Raw genomic sequence first — 18,948 nt, 5'->3', positions numbered from 1 at the left:
CAGACCTCCAGACTCCGTTTGCACCGCTTTGGGACTCTGCAGACATAACTCCCCAAGTGCCCTGCAAACCAGTGTTCAGCCTTAGTCCAGCCTGGCTGAACCGGGCAGGCGCCCTCTGCCCGCCCGCAATCACGGACATGCGCGGTCCCCGGCACATGCAGAGTGGCGCAGCAACGTGGAGCCAGGCGCTTTACTGGGGCGGGTGCTGGAGGCTCGTGGTAGGCAGCAGCACGCGCACCGGGAGCAGCGCCTGGAGCTGTTCCACCGGCGGCCACTGCGCCTTGGTGACAAAGAAGAGGTGGAAGTGAGCCAGGCGCGCCGCCTGGAACTGGGTGGGGCCGTACTCGGGCCCATCGGCAGGGCGCAGCAGCGACAGGTACCGCTCCTCCTGCAGCAGCGCCCGGCTCAGCAGTTCCTGCGCCAGGCCCGCTTGCACTTCCTCCAGCTGCCGCTCTACCACCGGGAACATGTCCACCGCGCCTAGATCGAACACCAGCGGCTTCCCGTACCTGCGGGGGCGGAGTGGTGAGGGGGCGCCTGGGGCGTTCCCCACCTTGCACCCCAGCCCTGCCCTGCCTCACCTGAGTGCCCCTAGCAGAGCCAGCCGCATCCTCTCCGGACGCAGGTGCTCTGGGTTCATCGTGTCCAAGTAGTTAGTGTCCTGGTAGCGCAGGAAAGTGGCCGCCTGGCCTGAAGGATCGATGACAAGAGGCCACCTAGGGGCAGCCACTAGGTCACTTCTGTTTCTGGGCCCGACACGCCCCTCGCCCGGTCCCGGAGCACTGACCGGCCGTCGTTGCGGATGCGGTCGCCCACATCTTTTATCAGCACATCGTGCAACTCAGCCACCTGGCACTTCAGCCCAGGAACCTCTTCCTCTGTGGGGACATCAAGGTGGGGCTGATGGAGGGCTGGACCCCGATCCCCCCTCCTTGGGCCTTGCCTCTCCTGCCCCACTCCCCCAGTCCCCAGCCCTAGCCCACCCTCTCGGGTCTGCTCCCGCAGTGCCAGCCTGGCCATAGCCAGCGTCTCCTCGGCCTTCTGGGCCTCCCGCCGCAGTCTGTCCACTTGGGCCTCTGCGTCTTTGACGGCCTTGCAGGAGAGGTGGGGCTGACTACCACCGCTCCCACCCCCGTCTGCGCAGATCAGCCCCTCTGAACGTTTCATTCCTTCCGCACTGGACATGGTGCGGACATCTGGGGAGGGGGTAGATGTTTGGGAAGGGAAGGCAGGCCCAGGAACCCCCAGCCTGAGAGGGAGAGGCTCTGACTGTGAGCCAGAAGGGGTATCCAGAAAGAAGGGTGCACGCAAGACAGTTCGAAGCCAAAATGAGTTGGGCAGTGTAGCTCCAGCCGACCCTGCCGCATGCAGGTGTCGCCCACCTGCAGCGTGAGCTCGGCTCTGCCCATCTGCCTCCGCTCACACTTGTCGTGCTCCATGATCCGCCGGTTGAGCTCACAGTAGGCCTGCTGCAGCTGGGGCGCCCAGGGGCGAAGGCAGACGCTGGCCAGGGTACACCTCCGCCCTCCGTAAGGCCAGTCCTTCCGCCGCGGGCCCTCCAGGCTCCTACCCGCCAGGCCCAGCCTCCCCGTTCTCCCGGGTCCCACTACCCGCACCCCGGCTTCTTCCCAGCCAGCCTCTCGCGGCCGGGCTCCGCCTCCTGCCCCGCCTCCGGCTGCCCCCGCCCCGCCTCCCGTGGCCAGGCTCCGCCTTCTGCCTCGGCCGCGCCTCCCGCCGCCCGGCCCCGCCCCCACTGCCCCGCCCTTCCTTGGCCCCTCAGCCTCTGCCAGGCTCCTTCCCGGCCTCGCCCCGCCCCGCCCCTCACGGCCGGGCCCCGCCTACCCAGCTCCGCCTCGCGAGGCCGGGCTCCGCCTCCTGTCCCGCCTCCTGCCTCAGCCCCGCCTCCCCGGCCCCGCCCCTCACGGCCGGGCCCCGCCTACCCAGCTCCGCCTCGCGAGGCCGGGCTCCGCCTCCTGTCCCGCCTCCTGCCTCAGCCCCGCCTCCCCGGCCCCGCCCCTCACGGCCGGGCTCCGCCTACCCAGCTCCGCCTCGCGAGGCCGGGCTCCGCCTCCTGTCCCGCCTCCTGCCTCAGCCCCGCCCCGGGCCCCGCCCCTCACGGCCGGGCTCCGCCTACCCAGCTCCGCCTCGCGAGGCCGGGCTCCGCCTCCTCGCCCCGGCCACTGTCCCGCTCAGGTCCCGGGCCGCCCCTCACCTCCTTGTGGCGCTGCTGCTGCTCCTGGGTCAGCTGCTGCACCCTGAAATTAAGGCTGGGGCGGGAGGGGAGGCGGGCAGTCAGAGCCGCTCCATGCCACCGCCCCGCGCGCCCCGGCCCGCCCTCGCGCACCGCTGAGCCTCCGCCTCCGTGTGCCGCTGCGCCTCCTGCGCGCGGCGCTGCCGCTCCGCCTCCATGTTCCGCAGCATGGCTTCGGTGAGGCTCGGGTCCCACGACTGCAGCACGCTGACCACCGCGTCCAGAGAGGCCACCTAGGGGGGCGATGGACCGGGCTCTCAGAAGCGTCCGCGCGCAACACCCGACCTGCGGGGAGGTAAAGGCGCAGGCCGGAGGAGTTACGGCGCCCCTCGCTGGTCGTGATGGGGCCGGAGCCGTGACCCGAGCCCCTGCCCAAGTCCAGGCTGGTGCCCACTGCCATAAGGAGGCTCCGAGGCTTCCCTTCCCGCTTCGGTCCGCTGCCTCGGCTCACACCCGCGCCCGGCGCTCACATTGGCGCCCCGAGCTCACGCGGGCACTCTGGCTCACACTGGCGCCCCAGCAGGCGCTCTGGGCCTCATTTTTTCCGGGGCAGTGAGAGCTTCCCAGGGCTGCATTGAGTAAATGAAGAGCATATATGAAAAGCACTTCCCAGCTGCTGAGAACAGGCTAGCCCCTCCCTTCCGTGGGCCATCCTCGGCATTTTCAGATTTTCAGCTGTTAAATGGATGACTGCAGGGCGGAGCAGAACAGGCCTGCCACAGGGACCCTGCTGTCCAAGGGACCGACTGGACGCTCACTAACCCCTAACCCGCGGTGGAAGGGGCTGGGGGGCCCCTCTTGGTGGAACCGGGTTTCCAAACAATGGGGTCAAAGGAGCCTTTATGGACTACTGGGCGGAGCCGTGGGAGAAAGCGATGCAGGGTCTGCACGTACGCTGGTGGAGGGAAGGACTTGTAAAACACGGGAGCCAAAACAAGGCAGAAGGACAGGCGGAGGGGCTGGTCAGCAGATGGGTAAGTGAATGGTGGTGGTGGTGTCAGGCGGGAAGTGAATGAAGATGAGGGAGAGAGACATGTGAGTTGGGTGCCATTGACAGATACTCCGATAAAGTACAAATACATAAACGGTTGATGGGTGGTGGAGGGAGAACTGGGTTGGGGAGAGACAGTGAAGGGACAGAAGGATAGGTGAGTCTGTGGGGCAAGGGTGACAGTAGTGATGACGTGTGGAGGATGAGTACAGAAAAAGGTGGAGAGAAGCAAGGTCACCTGCACACCTTCCAGGGAAATCCCTTGACAGGCCAAGCTGTGGAGCAGAGAGACCCCAAGGGGGCCCAAGTGTGGGCAGAGAGGGGAAGAATTCTGTGGATGGGCAGGAAGGAAAATGGAGAAAAGAGCAGACAGACAGATGTAACAAGTTGGATGACAGAAGCAATATGGTGCCCAATGTGACCTCCTGGCCCACGAAGCCTCAGTTACCGTATGCTGACTTGAGCATCATCTGTGGGTGCAGGAGACAGGGAAGGAGACCAGCAGCAGGTGTCATGAAGGCTTTGGGCTTCAGACTAAGGTCAGCCAGTCCCTGGGTCTGGCAGAGTGAAACTGACATGCTGTAAATGAGGGCTTTGGCCAGTACATCCCTGTGACTCCCATTCCCCTCCCCTGCCACCACACAGGCCTCCTTCCTCTTCCTCAAGCATGCACGCATGCTCACTCTGCCTGGAAGCCCGCCAATCACAGTGCTCACACCTTCATCTCCTTCACGTTTTACCTTGCCTTCGACTTTTCTTATAATCACAACCCCAGCCTTGCCCAACCCAGTAGCCTCATCCCCTTTGCCTGCTGTTTTTTCCATTCTCCGTAAAAACCCAAACCCATTGCCGATAGTCAATTCTGACTCATAGCAGCCCTATAGGACCAGGTAGAACCACCCCATAGGGCTTCCAAGGAGTAGCTGATGGATTCGGACTGTCAACCTTTTCGTTAGCCGCCATTCTCCATAGCACTTATTGATTGATTGTCCATCTCCTCCCAGTACAGGGTGAGCATGAACCCTGTGATGGCTGGGGCTTTGTGTTTTTCAAAAATGTGCCCCAAGCACCTAGAACAGTGCCTAGTACAGATATATTAGCCCATGACTGAATTAATGAGTGAATGAATGGATTCACATCATCTGTATTGACAGGGGAAATGTACAGGGATTGGATAGATGAACATGGGGGTGGATTCACGGATAAATGAACAGAGAAATAAAAACATAAATGGATGACTGAATTAATTCATAATATGAATTCATGAGCATATGAATTTTACCCTTGCTTTTTTTTTTGGACTGGGGCCCAAAGGACTGCACCCTCAGAGTAAGGGTGACCCAAGAATTAGATGTACTCTCACAAGGATTGCAGCTCTTCAAATCATCTCAACTCCTAAAATTGGTGGGGTGATATCAGACTGCTAGTGCCCCCAAGTGAATGGCAAAAGAACCTCAGTGAAGGAAAATAATATTTTCCTAGGACTGAAGTTATTTCTGCAAATAAAACATGAACAGGAAAAAAAAAAAGATAATATAAATGAAAAACAACAGAAACTACGAAATGACAGAAATAGATCCCACAAGGGATCCAGAAAGTGCAGTTATCAGCTATAAACTTTAAAATAACTACACTTTGTTCAAAGAAATACAAGACTAGATTGAGAATTCTGGCAGAGAGCTAGGATGTATTAAAAAGAAAAAAAGCCAAATAGAATTCTGGAAATGAAAAATAAATTAACCAAAATTAAGAACAAAGTGCATAGATTTAACAGTGGATTAGATAAAGCTGAAGAGAGAATTGCTGAACTGGAAGATGGATTAGAAAAAAGTTTCAACATAAATAGACAAGAGAGACAAAAGGATGGAAAATATAGGAGAGTAAAAGACTGGTGCGATCCAACAGAATGTGGAAATTATCAAACAATATCATTAATATCAGATGCAAGTAAAATTTTGGTGAAGAAAATTAAAAAATGGTTGCAGCAATAAATTGACATGGAACTGCCAGAAATTCAAGCCAGATTCAGAAGAGGACATGGAATGAGGGATATCATTGCTGATGTCAGATGGATCCTGGTTGAAAGCAGAGTATACCCCAAAACATGTTTACCTGTGTTTTATTGATTATGCAAAGGCATTCAACTGTGTGGATCATAACAAATTATGGATAACATTGTGAAGAATAGGAATCAAAACACTTAACTGTGCTATACAGAACATGTACATAGAGCAAAAGGCAGTTGTTCAAACAGACCAAGGGGTACTGCACGGCTTAAAATCAGGAAAGGTGTGTGTCAGGGTTGTGTCTTTTCACTATACTTATTCAGTCTGTGTGCTGGGGAAATAATCCCAGAAGCTGGACTATATGAAGAAGAATGGGGCATCAGAATTGGATGAAGACTAATTAACAACCTGTGATATGCAGATGACACAACTTCGCTTGCTGAAAGTGAGGAGGAATTGAAGCACTTACTGATGAAGATCAAAGATTACAGCCTTCAGTATGGATTACACCTCAACATAAAACAAAAATCCTCACAACTGGACCAATGAGCAACATCATGATAAATGGAGAAAAGATTGAAGTTGTCAAGAATTTCATTTTACTTGGCTCCACAATCAATACCCATGGAAGCAGCAGTCAAGAAATCAAACAGCATTCAGAGGAGAGCTTACACCAGTACTACTCAAACTATTTCAGAGCATAGAAAAGGAAACAATACTTCTGAATTCATTCTGTGAAGCCAGCATAACCCTGATACCAAAACCAGGTGTAGACACCACAAAAAAAAAAAAATTACAGACCAATATCTCTCATGAATATAGATGCAAAAATTCTCAACAAAACTCTAGCCAACAGAATTCAGCATCATATCAAAAAAATAATACACCATGACCAAGTAGGATTCATACCAGGTATGCAAAGATGGTTCAACATTAGAAAATCAATCAACGTAATCCACCACATAAATAAAAGGAAAGAAAAGAATCACATGATCATCTCAATCAACACAGAAAAGGCATTTGACAAAGTCCAACACCCATTCCTGATTTTAAAAACTCTCAACAAAGTAGGTATAGGAGGGAAATTTCTCAACATAATAAAGGACATCTATGCAAAACTGACAGCCAACATCATTCTCAATGGGGAGAGGCTGAAAACATCCCCCTTGAGGACAGGAACAAGACAAGGATGCCCTTTATCACCACTCCTATTTAACATTGTGTTGGAAGTCTTAGCTAGAGCAATAAGGCAAGAAACAGAAATAAAGGGCATCCAAATTAGTAATGAAGAAGTTAAACTGAACTTATTTGCAGTTGATATATGTAGAAAATCCAAAAGACTCCATGAGAAAACTACTGGAACTAACAGATTCAGTAGATTAGCAGGATACAAGATAAACACACAAAAATCAGTTGGATTCCTATACACCAATAAAGAGAACGAGGAAAAGGAAATCAGGAAAACAATACCATTTATAATAGCCCCTAAAAAAATAAAATACTTGGGAATAAATCTAACCAGGGATGCAAAAGACCTATACAAAGAAAACTACAAAACACTACTGCAAGAGATCTACATAAATGGAAAAACATACCATGCTCATGGATAGGTAGACTCAACATTGTGAAAATGACAATTCTACCCAAAGCGATTTACAAATACAGTACAACACTGATCCAAGTACCAACAACTTTCTTTAAAGAGATGGAAAGGGAAGAGGCCCCAGATAAGTAAAGCACTATTGAAGAAGAAAAATAAAGTAGGAGGACTCACACTACCTGACCTCAGAACCTACTATACAGCTACGGTAGTCAAAACAGACTGGTACTGGTACAATGACAGATACATTGACCAATGGGACAGAATTGAAAACCCAGATGTAAATCTATCCACTTATGGTCATCTGATCTTCGACAACAGCCCAAAGTCCATCAAATGGGGAAAAGATAGTCTTTTTAACAAATGGTGCTGGCAAAACTGGATGTACATCTGTGAAAAAACGAAACAGTGCCCATACCTCACACCATATACAAAAACTAACTCAAAATGGATCAAAGACCTAAACATAAAGCCAAAAACTATGAATTTCACCGAAGTAAAAATAGGATCAATGGTAAAGGCCCTAAGACACAGCATTAACAGAATACAAATCACGACCAACAACACACGAGCTCCAGAGGATAAGCTAGATAACTGGGAGGGATCTTCTAAAAATTAAACACTTACGCTCATCAAAAGACTTCACCAAAACCATAAAAAGAGAACCTACAGACTGGGAAAAAAATTTCAGCTATTACAAATCAGACAAAGTTCTAATCTCAAAAATCTACAAGAAAATCCAACACCTCTACAACAAAAAGACAAACAATCCAATTAAAAAATGGGCAAAGGAAATGAACAGGCACTTCACCAAAGAAGACATTCAAGTGGCCAACAGACACATGAGGAAATGCTCATGATCTCTAGCCATCAGAGAAATGCAAATCAAAATCACAATGAGATACCATCTCACTCCAGCATTACTGGCATGCATCAATAAAAACAGAAAATAACAAATGTTGGAGAGGCTGTAGGGAGATTGGAACTCTTAGGCACTGCTGGTGGGAATGCAAAATTATACAACCATTTTGGAAAATGATATGGCGCTTCCTTAGAAAGCTAGAAATAGAAATACCATATGACCCAGCAATCCTACTCCTAGGAATATATCCTAGAGAAATTAGAGTTGTCACACGAATAGATATATGTACACCTGTGTTCACTGCAGCATTGTTCACAATAGCAAAAAGATGGAAACTACCTAGGTGCCCACCAACAGATGAATGGATGAACAAACCGTGGTACATGCACACAATGGAGTATTACCCAACGATAAAGCACAACGATGAATCTGTGAAGCATCTCATAACTTGGAGGAATCTGGAGGGCATTATGCTGAGTGAAATCAGTCAATCACAAAAGGACAAATATTGTATGAGACCACCAATGTAAAAACCCATGAAAAGGTTTACATACAAAAAGAAACAATCTTTGATGGTTATGAGGGAGAGGAGGGGTGGGGATCGAAAAACACTTAATAGACAATAGATTAAGTGGTAACCCTGGTGAAAGGTAAGACAGAAGACAATACTAGGGAAGCCAGCAGGACCTGTCCAGGCAAGATCATGGTAGCTCCACAGACACATCCAAACTCCCTGACTGACCAAATTGCTGGGCTGAGGGCTGTGGGGACCATGGTCTCAGGGAACATCTAGCTCAACTGGCGTAACATAGTTAATAAAGAAAATGTTCTACATTTTACTTTGATGAGTAGCATCTGGGTCTTAAAAGCCTGTGAGTGGCCATCTAGTATACTCTACTGGTCTCACCGCTTTGGGAGCAAGGAAGAATGACGAAAACTAAAGATACAAGGGAAAGATAATGTGTGACAGACTTTGCCCTGAAGTTTCTGGCAGACAGTGTCTGGCATCTGACAACCTAATTGACAATTTTATATGGATATTATTGCTCTTTCTATATTTCTTATCAAGTTTATTTCCAAATGAGTATATAGGTGGACTCTCTTCAAGATAGTAATATTCATATTTACCAAAGAGAAAAAAAATTATAAATTTCACAGTGATTTCCTATTTTTACTAAATATTTAATATTTCTTTAAATAACAAATTGCCTTATTTAAGGTATTATTTAAGTATAATCAGTTTACATGCAACGTGTAAGGAATGCAGCCCTTGAATAAGGTAAGATTAATTTGGGGTGTGTGTGTGTTTCGTGTTAACTATCCCAAGTTATATTAAAATTTTGTCATTGGACACAAACTGCAAATAGTCTAAGAAATAAAATTTGTGTAAATTAAAAAAAAAAAAAGAAAGATAAGTCCAAAGGACTAATGGACCACATCTACCATAGCCTCCACCAGACTGAGTCCAGTACAACTGGATGGTGCCTGGCTACCACCACTGAATACTCTGACAGAGATCACAATAGAGGGTCCCAGACAGAGCTGGAGAAAAATGTAGAACAAAATTCTAATTCAAAAAGAAAGACCAGACTTGCTGGCCTGACAGAGATTGGAGAAACCCTGAGAGTATGGCCCCTGGACACCATTTCAGCTCAGTAATGAGGTCATTCCTGAGGTTCACCCTTCAGCCAAAGATTGAACAGGCCCATGGAACAAAACAAGACTAGAGGGGCGCACCAGCCCTGGGGCAGGGACTGGAAGGCAGGAGGGAACAGGAGAGCTGGTAATAGGGAACCCAGGGTTGAGAAAGGAGAGTGTTGACATGTCATGGGGTTGTTAACCAATGTCATACAACAATGTGTGTACTAACTGTTTGATGAGAAACTAGTTTGTTTTGTAAACCTTCATCTAAAGTACAATAAAACAAAAAAAGGAAAAAAAGGTGAAAAGGCAAAATAAATAGAAGATATCGGTAATACATGTAACTGGTAAAGGCCTTGATCTAGAACATAGGGAAAAAAAAAACCTCTTACAAATCAATAAGGAAAAAGAAAAATCAGACAACCCAAGAGAAGAGTGGTCACTAAATTTGAACAGGCACTTTTTAAAAGAAGATATCTAAATGACCAATAAACATAAGCCAGAATTCTCACCTTCATAAATTAACATGGAAATGCAAATTAAAACCAGAATCATATACCACTACACATTAACCATAAAGTCTTCATTAAAAAAACACTGACTTTCTCAAAAAGTTAAACATAGAGTTACCACATGACCCAGTAATTCCATCCCTAGGTATATACCCAAGAGAAATGAAAACATACTTTGGCACAAAGACTTGTACATAAATATTTATAGCAGCATTATTTATAATAACCAAGAGGTAGAAACAACTCAAATGTCCGTCAACAGATGAATGGATACACTAAGTGTGGTATATTATCCATACAATGGGATATTATTTAACCATGAAAAGGAATGAAGTCCTGACACATGCTACGACATGGGTGAACCTTGAAAACATCTTTCTGAGTGAAAGAAGCCAGGCACAAAAGGACAAATATTGCATGATACCACTTACATGGAACATCTACAATAGGTAAATGTATAGAGACCCAAGTTTCAGGGGTGGGACAGAAGAGGAAAGGTTAAGTCATTGTTCAAGGGGCACCTAGTGTCTGTGAAGGGCGATAGACACATCTGAAAGTGGACAGCGGCGATGGTTCCACCACACGATGAACGTAATCAATGTCACTGGATCGTTCACGGAAAAAAGGTCAAAACAGCAGCATTTTTATATATATTTTACCAAAATTTTTAAAATAACGAAAAAAAATCCTGGCCATGTAAGTGTTGCTAAAAATGTGGTGCAAGGCAACTACAATGTGCTATTTAGCAGGAGTGGACAAACCTATTACGTTAATAGATAACATCCCTGATCCGTTTTGAGAGAACTGTCTCGAACATCCACATCTGCTGACTGAGTAACTCCAGCCAGGAGGGCCAGCAATGCTCTTGGCCGTGATACAAACACAAGGGCGTGCTCTTGAGCATGTCCTGATAAACAGCCAATGGGAACTCCAGTCCCACACGATGTACAAAAGCGAGGGAACTCACATAAGTCAACCGCTGCAGTGAATTCAATTGGTTACTCTTTAACTGCGGAACATTTACGTACAGAGTTATCTCCTAAGTTTTGTAAACAGTAATATTCATAACTTTAACTTTAAAATATGTTTGGCATACATACGGACACAATCTAACATACATTTAATATACTACTAACATGGTGGCGTAGTGGTTAAAAAGCTACACCTGTTAACCAAAAAAGGTCGGCAGTTCGAATCCAAGAGGCACTCCTTGGAAACCCTACGGGGCAGTTCTACTCTGTCCTGTAAGGTTGCTGTGAGTCGGAATCAGCTCAACGGCAACAAGTTTGGTTTTTTTTTTGTAACATGGGTAATAATTTAATATAATACTATCATAACAAACGTCTGAAAATATTAATAATTACCTAACACAATGTTTTAATTCACGTACCATGTGAGTTTCACTTTTTATTGTCTTTTGTGGCGGACAGTGTTTGAAGTTACAGGCATACCTCTTACTGCTCTTTGCTTCATTGCACTTCACAGATACTGCGTTTTCTACAAATTGAAATTTTGTGGCAACCCTGCATTGAGCAAGTCTATCAGTGCCATTTTTTCAACAGCGTGTGCTTACTCCATGTCTCTGTGTCACATTTTGGTAATTCTTGTAATATTTCATACTTTTTCATTATTATTATATGTTATGCTGATCTGTGATCAGTGGTCTTTGATGTTACTACTGTAATTGTTTTGGGGCACCACGATCCAACCGAATGTGGAAATTATTGAAGAATATTGTTAATATCACATGCAAGTAAAATTTTGCTGAAGATCGTTCAAAAGCAGTTGCAGCAGTACATTGATAGGGAGCTGCCAGAAATTCAGGCTGGATTCAGAAGATGACATGGAACCAGGGATATCATTGCTGATGTCAGATGGATCCTGGCTGAAAGCAGAGAATACCAGAAAGTTGACCATGCAAAGGCATTCAACTGTGTGAATCATAACAAATTATGGATAACATTGCAAAAAATGGGAATTCCCAAACACTTAATTGTGCTCATGAGGAACCTGTACATAGACAAGAGGCAGTCGTTCGAACAGAACAAGGGGATACTGCATGGTTTAAAATCAGGAAAGGTGTGCGTCAGGGTTGTATCCTTTCACCATACTTATTCAATCTGTTTGCTGAGCAAATAATCTGAGAGGCTGAACTATGTGAAGAAGAACGCGGCATCTGGATTGGAGGAAGACTCATTAACAACCTGCATTATGCAGATGACACAACTTTGCTTGCTGAAAGTGAAGAGGACTTGCACTTAATGATTGTCATGGATTGAATTATGTCCCCCAAAAAATGTGTGTATCAATTTGGCTGGGCCATGATTCTCAATATTGTGTGGTTGTCCTCCATTTTGTAATTGTTATTTTATGTTAAAGAGGATTAGGGTGGGATTGTAACACCCTTACTAAGGTCACAGCCCTGATCCAATGTAAAGGGAGTTTCCCTGGGGTGTGGCCTGCACCACCTTTTATCTTACAAGAGATAAAAGGAAAGGGAAGCAAGCAGAGAGTTGGGGGCTTCATACCACCAAGAAAGCAGTGCTGGGAGCAGAGCGAATCCTTTGGACCCTGGGTTCCTACACAGACAGCCTCCTAGTCCAGGGGAAGATTGATGAGAAGGCCAACGGAGAAAGACTTCCCCTGGAGGTGACACCTCGAATTTGGACTTTTAGCCTACTTTACTGTGAAGAAATAAATTTCTCTTTGTTATAAAGCCATCCACTTGTGGTATTTCTGTTATACCAGCACTAGATAACTAAGGCACTGATGAAAATCAAAGACCACAGCCTTCAAAATGGATCACACCTCAACATAAAGAAAACAAAAATCCTCACACTTGGACCAATAAGCAACATCATGATAAACAGAGAAAAGATGGAAGTTGTCAAGGATTTCATTTTACTCGGATCCACAATAACACTCAAGGAAGCAGCAGTCAAGAAATCAAATGACACATTGTTTTAGGCAAATTTGCTACAAAAGACCTCATTAAAGCGTTAAAAAGCAAAGACGTCACTTTGAGGACTAAGATGTGCCTGACCCAAGCCATGGTGTTTTCAATCGCCTTATACGCATGCAAAAGCTGGACAGTGAATAAGGAAGACTGAAGAATTGATGCCTTTGAATTATGGTGTTGGTAAAGAATATTGAATATACCATGGACCGTCAAAAGAATGAACAAATCTGTCTTGGAAGACGTACAGCCAGAATGCTCCTTAGAAGCGAGGATGGCGAGACTTCGTCTCACAGTCTTTGAACATGTTATCAGGAGGGACCAGCCCCTGGAGAAGGACATCATGCTTGGTAAAGTAGAGGGTCAGCGGAAAAGAGGAAGGCCTTCAACGAGATGGACTGACACAGTGGCTCCAGCAGTGGGCTCAAGCCTAACAACGATCATGAGGACGGCGCAGTGTTCTGTTCTGTAGTACACAAGGTTGCCAAGAGTCAGAGCCAACTCGATGACACCTACCAATAGCAACAACGCTGCCTGTGCTCTATAAATGGAGCAACGAAGCCTGAATGATGGCACATCTGTTTACGACATGGCTCACGGAATATTTTAAGCCCATCGTTAGGACCTACTGCTCAGAAAAAAGATTCCTTTCAAAATATTACTGCTCACTGACAATGCACCTGGTCACCCAAAAGTTTTGATGAGACGTACAAGGAGAAATTAATGTTGTTTTTATGCATGCTAACAACACACTTTCTTTGGAAGCCGTGGTGGCGTAGTGGTTAAGTGTTACCGCTGCTAACCAAGAGGTCAGCAGTTCAAATCCAGCAGGCACGCCTTGGAAACTTAAGGAGCAGTTCCACTCTGCTCTACAGGGTCACTGCGAGTCAGAATCGACTGAGCAGCAACAGGTTTGGTTTGGTTTTTTTCTAACACAACATCCATTCTGCAGCCCATGGATCAAGGAGTAATTTCAGCTTTCAAGTCTTATTATTTAAGAAACGCATTTCATAAGGCCCTAGCTGCCATACGTGGTGATTGCTCTGATGGGTCTCGGCAAAGTAAATTTAAAACCTTCTGGAAAGGATTCTTCATTCTAGATGCCATGAAGAAAATTTGTGATTCGTGGGAGGAGGTCAGAATATCAGCATTAACGAGTTTGAAAGAAGTTGATTCCGACCCTCATGGATGCCTGAGGGGTTCAGGACTTTAGCGGAGGAAGTAATTGCTGATGTGGTGGGAAAAGGAAGAGCAAGAAAATTAGAAGTGGAGCCTGACGATGTGACTGAATTGGTACAATCTCACGGTAAAACATCACTGGATGGGGAGTGGCTTCTTATGGATGAGCAAAGAAAGGGTCTTCTTGAGATGGACTCTACTCTTGTGAAGATGCCGTGAACACTGTTGAAATGACAACAAAAGATGAAGAATTTACATAAACTTAGTTTTTTTTAGTTGATAAAGCAGCAGCAGGGTTTGAGAGGATTTACTCCAATTTTGAAAGAAGTACTTACTGTGGGTAAAATGCTATCAAACAGCATCGAATGCTACAGAGAAATCTTTTGTGAAAGGAAGAGTCAATACATGTGACAAACTTCACTACTGTCTTATTTTAAGAAATTCCCACAGCCACTCCAACCTTCAGCAAACACCACCCTGCTCGGCCAGCAGCCATCAACATTGAATCAAGACCCTCCAACAGCAAAAAGATTACAACTCACTGAAGGCTCAGATGATGGCCAGCATTTTTTTAAAGCAATAAAGTATTTTTAATTAAAGTATGTATGTGTGTATATATATATATAAAACCAAAACCCAGTCCCGTCGAGTTGATTCCGACTCATAGTGACCTATAGGACAGAGTAGGACTGCCCCATAGAGTTTCCAAGGGGCACCTGGTGGATTTGAACTGACGACCCTTTGGTTAGCCATAGCACTTAATCACTACACTGTCAGGGTTTCTGTATATATATATATATATATATATATATATATATATATATATATATATATATATAATTAGACTTAATGCCATTGCACACTTAATAGACTACCGACTGATGACCCAACCCATTGCTGTCGAGTTAATTCCAACTCATAGCGACCCTATAGGACAGAGTAGATCCGCCTCATAGGGTTTCCAAGGAAAGGCTGGTGGATTTGAACTGCTGACCTTTAGGTTAACAGCCAAACTCTAAACCACTGCACCACCAGGGTTTCTGACTGACTACAGTATGGTGTAAGCATAACTTTTATATGTACTGGGAAACCAAAAAATTCATGCGACTTGCTTTACTGTGATATTCGCTTTATTGTGGTGGTCTGGAACTGAACCCGCAATATCTCTGGGATGTGCCTGTACTTTACATACGCTAATAACCAAAGTATTAGGCATGTTAAGAGGGCGCAAAATTCCATATTTTGCAACAATGAATGTGTTTCTAAATTCATCTTCCAAGAAAGCAACAGAGGACGTTTATCAGAACATTACATTTATGTTTTATCAGAATATTTATGTATCTCTATGTAAGGAAATCAAACAATTCCTCAAGGAAATAAATTTTAAAATAAAAATTATAGAAATGTATTTTATCTTCCATTTCCCTTCAGACTGACTTTCTTTTAAGAAATCTGTGTTGTTATGACTTGCAAAACACACTTGCTTGTCCAGCAGTGATGCTATTGTTACATCAATTATGTATGTATCTCCAGATATGGGAGTTGAATAATTCCACAAAGAAATGTACATTTCATAAATTTTATGTACAATGACAATTATATTTTCCTTTTCATTTCGAGCTGATCAGGTATAACCTCACATACACTTCTGTTTTGTCAACCACATAAGAACACACCAGCAGCACTATAATCATGTGACTCATGACGTATCTTGTCCTGTCGTGTGCAAAGTGAACCAAAACACGTCTTCAGATTGAGCACACGTCTTCAGATTGAGCACACGCTTATCTCTGTATTATGCTCTTTGTGATCACTCTCACCCCTGCTGGGTGTCAGCGGTAGTCAAGGAACTGTGAAGACACAGCATCAAAAGATGGAAAGTGAGTGCATACGTTTTTAGGTATTATTTCAAGACAAAAAACGGTCGTGGAGATTTTCGAAGGGTGCACCAACAAACATCATATGACAAATGAATGAAATTATTTCCAGTTGCCTTGTAAGTACTATTTCTTTTTACTATTTCAAACCTGAAGAACAAAATTACGTGTTCCAAATAACTTTTTTAACTTACTAGTTTTCAAATATAAATTTTTCTGTTAACATCCAAATTCTAATGTAAATCTTATTTTATAAATTTTACTTGTTTTATGTTACTTATTTCCAATTATTAAAATTTATTTGCTACAGTAGAACTAAATTTGGAGCACGTGGCCTTAAGGTCACTAGACCCCACGCGCTCCTTGTATGCGTAGACAAGAAACTTGCCACTTTCTGTTTCCCTTGCAAGCAGTGTCCCTCTTATTTCAATCGGCTAATAAGACAGGACAAGAACCCAAGTGGCATTAGGTTACAAATTCTGGCGACTCCGCCAGGACAGCTGACTGTGAAACCCGGGCAGTGAGTATCGGGACCCCGATACCCCTTAAGGTGCACCCTGATCTCATTTGATCGGTAAGGAGTCTTGGGCGGTTACTGTGATTCCTGCTCGGGACAAAGTTCCCTGCGTCCCCACCTCAGCTCAGGAACAGAAACTGGACGGGTGAGACCTCTAACTTCAGATAAATTTTTACTTTGCCGATTTTCTGAAAACATTTGACTAGAATATCTCAACAAAAAATATGGACCGTATTGAACTTGTAAAATATTAAGGTAACCACAAAGAGGTATAACAACTCCATAACTCAAAATAAAAACCAAGAAAAACCTGATGACTCAGCAAACATAAAGTCAAATACTATGAAAATGAGGATCACACAATTTACAAAGAAAAACGTCTCAACACAAAAAGTAAGTGGAAAAATGAAATTGTCAACAACACACATAAAAAGGCATCAAAACGACAACACTAAACACTTATTTGTCTATAATTATGCTGAATGTAAATGGACTAAATGCACCAATAAAGAGACAGAGAGTCCCAGACTGGATAAAGAAACACGATCCGTCTATATGCTGCCTACAAGAGACACACCTTAGACTTAGAGACACAAACAAACTAAAACTCAAAGGATGGAAAAAATATATCAAGCAAACAATAAGCAAAAAAGAAGAGGAGTAGCAATATTAATTTCTGACAAAATAGACTTTAAACTTAAATCCACCACAAAGGATAAAGAAGGACACTACATAATGATAAAACGGACAATTGACCAGGAAGATGTAACCATATTAAATATTTATGCACCCAATGACAGGGCTGCAAGATACATAAATCAAATTTTAACAGAACTGAAAAGTGAGACAGACACCTCCACAGTTATAGTAGGAGACTTCAGCACACCACTTTCGGAGAAGGACAGGACATCCAGTAAGAAGCTCAATAGAGACATGGAAGACCTAATTACAACAATCAACCAACTTGACCTCATTGACTTATACAGAACTCTCCACCCAACTGCTGCAAAGTATACTTTTTTTTTCTAGCGCACATGGAACATTCTCTAGAATAGACCACATATTAGGTCATAAAACAAACCTTTGCAGAATTCAAAACATCGAAATATTACAAAGCATCTTCTCAGACCACAAGGCCATAAAAGTGGAAATCAATAACAGAAAAATTAGGGAAAAGAAATCAAATACTTGGAAACTGAACAATACCCTGCTGAAAAAAGACTGGGTTATAGAAGACATTAAGGAGGGAATAAAGAAATTCATAGAATGCAACGAGAATGAAAATACTTCCTATCAAAACCTCTGGGACACAGCAAAAGCAGTGCTCAGAGGCCAATTTATATCGATAAATGCACACATACAAAAAGAAGAAAGAGCCAAAATCAGAGAACTGTCCCTACAACTTGAACAAATAGAAAGTGAGCAACGAAAGAATCCATCAGGCACCAGAAGAAAACAAATAATAAAAATTAGGGCTGAACTAAATGAATTAGAGAACAGAAAAACAATTGAAAGAATTAACAAAGCCAAAAGATGGTTCTTTGAAAAAATTAACAAAATTGATAAACCATTGGCCAGACTGACTAAAGAAATACAGGAAAGGAAACAAATAACTCGAATAAGAAACGAGATGGGCCACATCACAACAGACCCAACTGAAATTAAAAGAATCATATCAGAATATTACAAAATATTGTACTCTGACAAATTTGCAAACCTAGAAGAAATGGATGAATTCCTGGAAAAACACTACCTACCTAAACTAACACAATCAGAAGTAGAACAACTAAATAGACCCATAACAAAAAAAAGAGATTGAAGCGGTAATCAAAAAACTCCCAACAAAAAAAAGCCCTGGCCCGGACGGCTTCACTGCAGAGCTCTACCAAACTTTCAGAGAAGAGTTAACACCACTACTACTGAAGGTATTTCAAAGCATAGAAAATGACGGAATACTACCTAACTCATTCTGTGAAGCCACCATCTCCCTGATACCAAAACCAGGTAAAGACATCACAAAAAAAGAAAATTACAGACCTATATCCCTCATGAACATAGATGCAAAAATCCTCAACAAAATTCTAGCCAATAGAATTCAACAACATATCAAAAAATTAATCCATCATGACCAAGTGGGATTTATACCAGGTATGCAAGGCTGGTTTAATATTAGAAAAACCATTAATGTAATCCACCATTTAAATAAAACAAAAGACAAAAACCACATGATCTTATCAATTGATGCAGAAAAGTCATTTGACAAAGTCCAACACCCATTTATGATAAAAACTCTCACCAAAATAGGAATTGAAGGAAAATTCCTCAACATAATAAAGGGCATCTATACAAAGCCAACAGCCAACATCACTCTAAATGGAGAGAGCCTGAAAGCACTTCCCTTGAGAACGGGAACCAGACAAGGATGCCCTTTATCACCACTCTTATTCAACATTGTGCTAGAGGTCCTAGCCAGAGCAATTAGGCTAGACAAAGAAATAAAGGGCATCCGGATTGGCAAGAAGGAAGTAAAATAATCTCTATTTGCAGATGACATGA

At 44.1% G+C, this 18,948-nt stretch overlaps 1 protein-coding gene across 1 annotated transcript in view; it reads right to left on the bottom strand.

Moving 5' to 3' along the window:
- Positions 1-31: 31 nt before the first annotated feature.
- IQANK1 (IQ motif and ankyrin repeat containing 1) overlaps positions 32-18,948 on the bottom strand; it is a 37,897-nt gene continuing 18,980 nt past the window's right edge. Inside the window, exons 6-13 of the mRNA XM_064267684.1 lie at positions 2,321-2,484; positions 2,213-2,267; positions 1,383-1,475; positions 984-1,092; positions 788-878; positions 582-716; positions 431-509; positions 32-385 (exon numbers count right to left, since the gene is read on the bottom strand). Of these exons, the coding sequence (XP_064123754.1) occupies positions 191-385; positions 431-509; positions 582-716; positions 788-878; positions 984-1,092; positions 1,383-1,475; positions 2,213-2,267; positions 2,321-2,484 (921 nt within the window). The 3' untranslated portion in view covers positions 32-190. The remainder of the gene's footprint in view (positions 386-430; positions 510-581; positions 717-787; positions 879-983; positions 1,093-1,382; positions 1,476-2,212; positions 2,268-2,320; positions 2,485-18,948) is intronic.

This window comes from Loxodonta africana, chromosome 14 (assembly GCF_030014295.1).
Source record: "Loxodonta africana isolate mLoxAfr1 chromosome 14, mLoxAfr1.hap2, whole genome shotgun sequence".
NCBI lineage: Eukaryota > Metazoa > Chordata > Mammalia > Proboscidea > Elephantidae > Loxodonta > Loxodonta africana.
The sequence above is the reverse complement of the archived record's forward strand: the minus strand, read 5'-3'. Positions and strand labels throughout refer to the sequence as shown.